Source organism: Dipodomys ordii, unplaced genomic scaffold (assembly GCF_000151885.1).
Source record: "Dipodomys ordii isolate 6190 unplaced genomic scaffold, Dord_2.0 Scaffold96, whole genome shotgun sequence".
Lineage (NCBI taxonomy): Eukaryota > Metazoa > Chordata > Mammalia > Rodentia > Heteromyidae > Dipodomys > Dipodomys ordii.
The window spans coordinates 3,084,634-3,094,544 of record NW_012267312.1 but is presented as its reverse complement, the minus strand read 5'-3'; the positions used below and the strand labels follow the sequence as shown (position 1 = coordinate 3,094,544).

Here is a 9,911-nt window from a genome sequence, read left to right as displayed (position 1 = left end):
TAAAATAAAGCTCTTTAAAACAATGATGAGTTTAGTTTTGCTGCCTCCAAAGAACAACTGCAGTATATTTATTTTCTCCATATTATTTGATCCTGCACTCAAAAACTTGAGCAAAGAATGAAAATCAGATTTGAGGTTTCTCTTAAAAGGAAGCTTATTTCAAAGAAAGAAAAAAAATTCTGGGAAAGTCATGAGCAACAACAGTGCACAGAAAATCAGTCAATGAAAAAAATTATACTTAAAAAATTCCAACATACACACACACACACACACACACACACACACACACAAAGGAGGGTTCAGAGACTGAAATCAAAGTAACGAGTCAGTAAAACAATTCAAAATACAATGAAAAAACTGGAATATATCGTAATGCACTGGGAAAATGTACTGCCCTCAATGTTTAGGAATCTGCTTTATCTGTTTTATTTTCTCAAAATTCCTCATATCCTGTCAAAGAATAAGGAGTTATCAGAAATCACAGCTTTACTTAGTTCACTTTAGGTCTGTGGTGGCACAACCTAGAGAAATGATGTTAGTCTCTCTGATTCAATGCCAGCCATGAAAAAGTTCATAATTGTCAGCTCTAATAATTAGTGTTACTTTGTTTTCTACTAACTCACCAACCATTTGAGTAGAAATGAACTTTTCTAATTCTATTTAAAATAGATGTGTATTGCCTTTCATCATCCTGAAAAACTTGTGCCCAAAGTCTCCATATAACATGCCACCTGGATTGACTTCCAAATGACATCCATAGCTTGCTTCTGAACCATAGGCAGCTTCTAATTTTACTGACACACCATCTCATATTTATTGACAAGTACATTTGGACAACTGGGTTGGTAAAAGATAAGAAATTTAAAAGGAACCCCTTGAGCACATTTCAAAGGGGTCAGAGTTTGAAAGCACAATGGGCTTCATCCTTTTACTTTACTTAGAGATATCATTTCCAGGCCTGTGATGATCATTTTTTGATGGTCTTTATCAGTGAGGATTAGGTGCTCTTTTGGATTTTGTTCTGTGATGCTACTGCTGATGAATTGGATAATTGAACTTCTGCCTTGTACTTAACAAATCTGTAGAATTTTATGTAATATACAACTGCATGAACGTCACAAAGTGAATTCACAAGAAGCAAGATGTTACTCTTTATTTCCTTATTCATAAAAGTTGATCTTCTAAATGAATTTGAAAAAAATTATCAGAATTATGGACTGCATCAGAATCATAGACCACAGAAGCAGAAGTATAGTAAAAGTGGTTTAGAATACATTGACATTAGCTAAAAAATATTGACTTACTGTTATGAAAGGAATCAAAATCTGCAATAAATACAGCCTGCTGAGAAGTGGATATGAAAACACCACCATTCTTTTGGTCCCCACATAATCTATTCAATAGTAAGGAACAATATAACTTATTTTTATTCTCTTAACCAAAGCTTTGACATGGCTGATTTCAGTAGAGGACGAGGTCTAAGGAAAATATGTAGATCAGTACTTCTCATACTTCACAATTGAAAGATTTCATTGAACTACACATTCTCACTCAGTAAGCCTAAGTTATAGGTGAGAAACTGGCATTTATAGAGAATATTCTAGTGAAAGTAGTGCTGTTAAGCTCTGCATTTCAGAGAGCAAGGAATGAGAATGACAAGGACTGAACTGCTGAATGAGCAACTGGGGAAAGAGACTAACAGAGATAGGAAGATAAATATTTCTTTTGTTGAAACAAGCTAGTGATGGAGGTTTCCTCTTCCTAATTTGGCATCCCTTCCTCATGTCTTCTCAAGCAATAGGACAGTTTTCAAAAGTTCTGGACCATATTGTGCCATTTGATGCATGTTTTTTCCTCCACTGGCAATTGGTGAAATTGTTGACATTTACACATAGGTTTACTAGAGGTAGAATTGACTGTTGGACTGGATGTAGAACCAAATAGAGAAAAGAGCAGAAAAAAAAAGAATTTGGGAAAGAATTTTGGATTTGGAATAATCGTGAAATTAGAGATTTGAGCAAAGTTTGCCTAAATCTCCCAGGGACCAAGAGACCTTGGTCCTGACATCTGGATTTCAATAATGTAGTAATTATGATTAGTGCTTGCCATGTGCCAGGCATTACACCTTATGTAATTCACCTCACTCTCACAGCAACAATTAAATGGTGTGCCCGCCCCATTTTATAAAGGAGAGAACTCATGTTAATGCCATCACCAAAGTTACAGTCATTAGGTTTAGAAGTATTTTAAACTTGGTCTTGCCTAATCAAAAGAAATTCTCATTGTTGTTTACCAAAAACTAGAAAGCTTTAAAGGTAAGGAGAAAAAATGTGAAAGAGGTAACCTTAAGTAAAATAGGGGGAAATGACATAAAGCACTGATCTTCATATTGTTCTAGTGTTTTTCCACTTGTTTGTTTGGACTGAAAGTGTTGACATTTTGAATTTTGACAGATTGCAGAGTATCATACAGCACTACTGGCTCATTTTACAGCCTAATTTGAAAGGGTGAAATATGGAGGTGAGAACTACACTGAAATAAAATTCCTAAGAGGGCCCTTTTTCTACTAGCTTCAATCCCCCAGCACTGCTGACATTTAAGACCACCTTTTTGGTGCCTCAGAGAGTAATACCTTAGCTTCATTCTTTTAGTTGGAACTGTGAGTATTATTGCCCTTAGGTACCCTTTCTATTTAATCATTTTTACCTTTAGCCTTTCCTTCAGTTAATGTTGAGCCATCACTGTATTTAAGATATGTAATTTGTGGCCCTCTTTTCCCACTTTCTATGTGAGTCCTTCAGGCTTATAAAGGAAAGGGAGGGCTCATACTTTCTAACAAAGGAGACTTGACTGATACTGTAGAAACCATCACTATTGGAAGAGCACTAGACAACTACCCACAGCTACAACACGTAAGAGAGAACATAACAATGCCAAACATCAGAAAGTCCTACTGTTCAGTTGGCAAACTGACCCTATAGCCCACTAATTTAAGGAGGAAATGTAGAAGCAGATGTTTATCATTGATTATATCTCCCCAGGTAACAGCAGGTGCCTCCATTCAAATCCAAAAAAGAAAGAATTTCTATATGGAAACTCCATAAAAACTCACCAAGGATTGCACAAAGGTGGTTTTAGACTACAACTTAGAATCCTCGAAGAAGCTAACCAACTCCAAGACCGGGATAAAAGGTGAATAATTTCCCAGGAGGTTTTTTCATGCTCCCTTCCACATCTACTCTAATTTCCTTCATCTGTTCCTAAGTCAGTACCTAAGGCATGATTTAATAGTAAGTCACATCAAATTTCAGCAAACATAAGCTACATGGTCTCATCCAACCTAAGTTTCAGTTCTCAGAGTACTGATTCTGAAGCTTTTGGGATTCAATTTCCATTTACTTTCCAAGCACAGGGCACTCTGCAACAGCTACAGAAATAATATATGTGATCGTGTCCAAGAATACCTAAAATCCCATTCGGATAAGAATGTGCTGGTAGTCATACATTGGCTTCATAATAGCCAAAAGTACATTGACTGTAGCAATAGAAACCAAGAAATACAATGATAAATTGTAGTCATGATGTGTGCAGTATTCTTATACCCGGTCATTTCCCCACATCGCTATAAATTAATACAAGTAAAATGTAAATGTGCAGCATGATTTGTGCCTATAGGGAACTATTGTTCATAAATAAAATAAATAAATGCTTGAGAAAATTGAAAAATTCATTTAGAATTAATTCCAATGAGACTATTTTAATTTTCTCATGTTCATACATTCTGGGCATTTGAGGCACATATCTTTTCATTGCAATAAACATATTTATTTAAAAACTGGTCATTCTTCTCCTCCAAGTATCCTCTAATGTTTTCACTTTCATGATTTATTTTGTCTTTGTGGGTGAGTAAATCATTATGGTCATGAGTACTAATATGAAACATTAATTAATGTGTTGATGTTTGAAATCAAAACATCAACAGATAACATGAATACTAAACACACTATTATTGACTTAACGATGAAATGATATCATACATTTGAAAATACAGAAGAAAATTGGAGAATTTAGGTTTTTGATATGGTAATCTTAAATTTTGTAAATGTTCTTTCTCTTAAAGACCAAAAACAGCATTTATTAGTCATTTTTGGAAAGTCCTAACCTGAGAAATCCCGAAAGTAAAATAGAGAATACCCCATAACTTGTCATTCTCCTGACCTCATTAATTATCATAAGTGGCAGATTTGCATCATTATATCAGGGTTTCACTCACATCACAATCCCTCCCGCCCGGAGTGACCTTGAATAAAAGGAGAAAATCTCTAAAGTATTCATCTCTAGTTCCTATTCCTAAAATATTTTGCAACCTCCATTACTGGTTACATTGAGAGAAAAAGTAATGGGTATTTCCAACTCTGTGTCATTGTCATTCCAGGCAGGTCTGTTTTTTGGTAGGTTTTTATTTACTGCTTGCTAATTGTTGCATCTCCCACTTTTCCAATCCTACTTTATATGACAATTTGCAAGCCAGCTGTGAAGAGAAATTCATTTTTTTCAGATATTTGAAGGATACTAAGTTGCACATACTGTAACTATAAATTACTGGACATCCAGCAGTATCACTAGATGCATATTTATTTACACTGAATGGACTAAGTCAAAAGTGTAACAGATGATTAGAAAGGGCTTTTATTGGGAAGCACTGACTCTTTACTTGGGCCCACAAATTAAGGAAGAAACTAATTGTATCTCTGCTTCCATTTTACATCTGTCTTCTTTAATCTCTCCGCTGCAATCACCTTGGTTTCCAGGTAGGACAAGAATGATTGATGACATCTTTATGACAAGGGACCAAAACTACTCCTGAGGAAAGAGTAGTAACCTTGCTGGACAGACCACCACGCAGATGAGGACAATTCCTTATAATGAGGATACAGAATTCTGAAGCAGGAGTAGTTGTTTCGTGGGAAGCAAGTGCAACATAACTATGTACTCTCTGGAGCTTCTGTAGAACCAAAACTGAGAAAAAGAGGGTGACTTTTTGACAGTTACACATATCTCTTATCTCCTGCCTCAATTCTTTCTCTACTGAAACTCGAAGTCCATGTCTGTACCCAAAGATGAGCAGAAAAGTTTACATCACCTCTTCTAATGGCATGACATAATAAATCTCCTTCCTCTGCCCTTCCTCATTCCTCACCTCTTTGTTTAGAATATCGGGTGAGTGGCTAGACCCAATATATTGGTGTTGACCATGGGTACATTTCCTGGAGTTAGACCTCTCACCTGGAATTCCTGGTTACAAAACCACACTTCAACCATAGCTAAGATATGGAACCAACTTAATTCCCCTCAGTAGATAAATGGATCAAGAAAATGTGATATACATACACACACACACACACACACACACACACACATACATACAATGGAATTCTATGCTTCCATCAGAAAGAATGGCATTGCCCCATTCAAAGGAAATGGAAGGATATTTAAGTGAAGTAAGCCAGACCCAAAGAAACATAGGCTCCATGGTTTCCCTCATTTGTAATTTAATTAGTAAATGTCTATAATAGTCCCAGCAGAGGATCACAATAACTCAATAGCTATGTCCATATGACCATATAAAATGATGTTAATCCAAATGAACTCCAAGATATGGAAAAAAGAGGTTTCTCTTTGTTATTGTTGTCTTTAATGAACTATATGAGGTTATTTTTTTCTTTGTTCTTTTTTTCCTTTAGTTTATATCCTGCTGTCACAGTTTCTGATTTTGGTACCCTGTGTCTTGTATATACTTTTATCTGATTTGGGGAAGGGAAGAGGAACAACAAAATGGTAAGACAAAGGACAAAGTGTCAATCACTCCAACAGTGATACTCACAAGACACTATGTTGAAAATCTGCTCTACAACTTGAGAGAAGGAGAGTCCAGGGGGAGGGAAAGCAGGAGATAAACAAGGGAGGGGGTAACAATATTTGACCATAAATGTACTCATTACCTTATGTATGTAACTGAAACGCCTCTGTACATCATCTTTACAATAAAATTAAATTAAAAAAACACAGTTCACCTCATATCAGTTTGAAATATGTTTTTCCACTGGACAAGTTTACTATAAACTTAGAAAAAGTAAACAGTACTTTTGTTTGAGACATTTGGTTTTGTCTTCTTGTTATTGTTGTTTTTTTTTGTTAGGGCCTGGGCACTGTTCTTGAGCTTTTCTACTCAATGCTAGTGCTCTACCATTTTGAGCCACAACTCCACTTCGAGTTTTCTGGTGGTTAATTGAAGATGAGTCTCAAGGACTTTCCTGTCCAGGCTGGCTTTGAACTAGGATCCTCAGATCTTAGCCTCCTGAGGTAGTAGCTAGGATTATAGATTTGAGCCACTGGTGCCCAGCTGTTTGAGACATTTCTATATTTTGATAGTGAATTCTATAGCAGATTGTTATAGAATTTTGCTCATTTTGATGAGCAAATTTTATAAATGATTGATACAGCAATGAGCATTTTAGGAGACTTTGGTCTTTTGTTAGAAATGGCTTGTTTTGTTAACATATATTTTTATTGTAAAGATTCTGTACTGAGGGATTATAGTTACATAAGTAAGGTAACAAGTACATCTCCTATGGAGCATTGTTACTCTCTCCTTTGTTTTTCCCCTACTATCCCTTCCCTCCCCACCTCCCCAACTCCCCCCCCATGTTGTAAAGTTTGTTTTCAACATAGTGTCTTGTACATCTCATCCTACAATGGGTCACCCTGAAATCTTATTTCAGCACTTCGTTATTTCCGATGCAGGGCATCGGAATCAAATACAGTGAAAACATGGGTTATATCATGGGGAAAGAACATATAAAAGAACCCCCCCCAAATTACATAGTACATTATAAATACATTTAAAAAACAACAGCAAGAAAGATAAAACCTCTTGTGTCCCTATCTTGGGGTTCATTTCACTTAACATCATCTTATATGGCTTTTGACCTTTTCTGCTTGTCCTAGACATATACAAGTTATTGCAAATAAGAGAAATCATGGAACCTATGTTTCTTTGGGCCTGGCTTACTTCACATAATATAATTTTTCCAAGTCTTTTCAAGAAATGTCTTGGTTTTCTAATTTTGAAAATAACATAAAGAAAATAGTGTAAGTAGTTTAAAAAGGACAGAATAACTCAAGTAAGCAGCTGAGAACAATCCAGAAATGATGAAGTTAAATAAATGTTGGGGTTGGGAGTTTCCATAAGGGTGATAGAGGAAAGAAAGCCTGAATTACAGGGAATAATGAAAAGGAAAAATATTAGCTGACTCCAAAATATTCTTATTAAAGGGAAGGAAATAGAACTTAAAGAGAAAAGATTTATTTATAACTAACTAGGAGGGTAAGCTCAAGAAATTTTCTTAAAGCTTATTTTTGAATAAATACTGCATACTCTAAAACATAAATCCAGGTAAAATGGAAACACCACAAGCCTAATGTTCCTTCCTCTCCATCACAAGCCTAATCTCCCTTCCCCTCCTAGTTTTCAGTGTTCCCTCAGACTTCCTTCCACTTCATAGGACAAGAAGCTGTTTGGGGGATCCAGGTTAAGAAGCCCAGTGTGAACCTGGCTGTTTTGTAGAGTAGTAAGGGACAGTTTGCAATCCTTTGATTTACAAAGGTAAGAAAAGTCAGGTTTTCTCTTTCACATTGAGCTGAATTTTATTGTTGGGCATTTGATATTAATTTGGTTGCTGCTTCCACTCAAGATATTTTGGTCAAGATGTGGTCAGACTGAAAGAGGTGGGTTGAAGACAAAATTATTGCCAAGAAATATATGAAATCTTGTAGTAGTGAGGATGATATTTCATAAAGGGGGGTAGCTGTTTTTTCCATTCTCGGGGTCTTAACACCAATTTTTGTAACAGAGGCTTAAAAGTTGGATTTGCTGAAGCAACTGACACTTCCGTTGAGCCTCTGAACTAACTGAAAGCCAGATAAAAGCAAGGCATTCCAGCCTCCACTTTATATCTGTATCTTTTGTCCAGAACCATTGTCTCCTTCAGTCTCTTTACAGCCATTTTAGAATCCATGAAGGACCAGACCACCTGCCAGGCATCAATGCCTTGTTTATCAAGACCCTGGCTTCTCCCTGGGTGCAGCTACATTTTTTCTTCGAAGTTGCCAAATCTCCTTTCTCTGCCCTTCACAGTGTCTCTTTATTTAGCATATAAGGGCTAGAGACAGAACAGAATGTGTGGAACTCCTAGAGATTGGTCCTGGAGTATAGAACTTCAGTTTCATTCAGAGTTTCCACCACGTGAGTGATCCAGGAACAACTCTTTCTCCAGTCAGGAATGATCTAGTCAATACTTTTTTGTTTTTTTTTTTAATTCAGGGGAGATGAAATCTAATCTAAGAGATAACAGAAATAACTTGCCAACCATACAATGAACTAGATGAACTAGCCAATTACAAAACGCCGATTTCTGTTTCAAGGAGTTTAGTCCTCTCGTATAGGATAATAACACTTACTCTCCAGAACCAGGACAATGTCCTTTTGAGCTGAGTCCCAATCTGTAGCCTCTCCAGTAAACATTTGTGGGTTCCCTAGTTTCCCATTCAGGAATGCTGTATCACTTTTCCCATATAAGCGTTGTGATAGAGCTTGCTGAAGACAAGGACAGTTTAATACCCAAATCCAGTTTCTGATCTATCTTGGCATAATACAAAGGGAAATGAATTAAGGTTTGAGCCAACACCCAAAGGATGGAGCAGCTGAAATTCAAATAAGGCTGACTTTACATTTAGCGGAAATCTCTTTCCCATTTTAGCTCCTGCGGTTGGTTCCCTGAGCAAACGCCCTTCATAGGGGGCGTAAAAGCAGGCAAGTTCAGAAAATAGAAGCGGCAGCAAGCTTGGGAAAGAACTAACGAAATAAAGTCCTGGGGGCTTCTCAGCGTGATCGCGGTTTGAAAAGAGGGCAAAATGCCTTTCGTTACTTTCTTCTTCATTCCTACAAATCCCTAGAGGTGTGAAATTGGCCTAGGAAGAGAGTGTTACATCACTGAGACTGGGGACCTAATCTTGCTCCAAAGGCCACAGGCTAGGACAAGTAGGAATCTTTATGGGAAACCTTCTAGAAAACGACCCACCCTTACTCCCTCAGAAAAGGAAACTCATACGACTGGGCAAGCAGGACAATGAGCGACCTCAGACAAGCTTGGTCAGGCGTGGGCCACGGGCAGGGTTGCGATCACGCGGGGAAAGGTCGGAGTGGGCGGGAGTCCAGGCGCCCAGAACCCAGGCGGGACGCCGCCGAGGTGCCGATCCCCCGCCCCTCTGCCTAGGCGCCGCCTCTTGCAGCCTGGGGCGGGCCCTGGGCGGAGCCAGCCGGGCAGTGCCCAGGCGGAGCAAGTGCTGGCGCGGGCAGAGCGCGCTGCGAAGGTCCAGGGTGCGATCATTGTCGCTGCTGCTGCCCGCGACCCCCATCGGGCCAGTAGTCTCTCCGGCCGACTCACCTTGGCGACTCGGCAGGAGGCTTTGATCCCTAGAGCGGACACCAGTCCCGCGCTTAGCGGTTCGGCTGGTGGAGAGGTCGGGCTCCGGGCTCTCCGGTCCCGCCTGGCGACCTCGCCTGGGGTCCTCGCCTGGGTTGGGGCGGGCGGCAGCGGCGCCCCGGCATGGCCTCGGCGGGCAGCGGCATGGAGGAGGTGCGCGTGTCGGTGCTGACCCCGCTGAAGCTGGTCGGGCTGGTGTGCATCTTCCTGGCGCTGTGTCTGGACCTGGGAGCCGTGCTGAGCCCGGCCTGGGTCACGGCCGACCACCAGTACTACCTGTCCTTGTGGGAGTCCTGCCGGAAGCCCGCCAGCCTGGACATCTGGCACTGCGAGTCCACGCTCAGCAGCGGTGAGGGCCTCGTGCGC

General features: G+C 39.4%; 1 protein-coding gene across 1 annotated transcript in view; it reads left to right on the top strand.

Moving 5' to 3' along the window:
• The first annotated feature begins 9,449 nt into the window (after positions 1 to 9,449).
• Tmem47 (transmembrane protein 47) overlaps positions 9,450 to 9,911 on the top strand; it is a 31,834-nt gene continuing 31,372 nt past the window's right edge. The window contains exon 1 of the mRNA XM_013026761.1: positions 9,450 to 9,894. Within this exon, the coding sequence (XP_012882215.1) occupies positions 9,669 to 9,894 (226 nt within the window). The 5' untranslated portion in view covers positions 9,450 to 9,668. The remainder of the gene's footprint in view (positions 9,895 to 9,911) is intronic.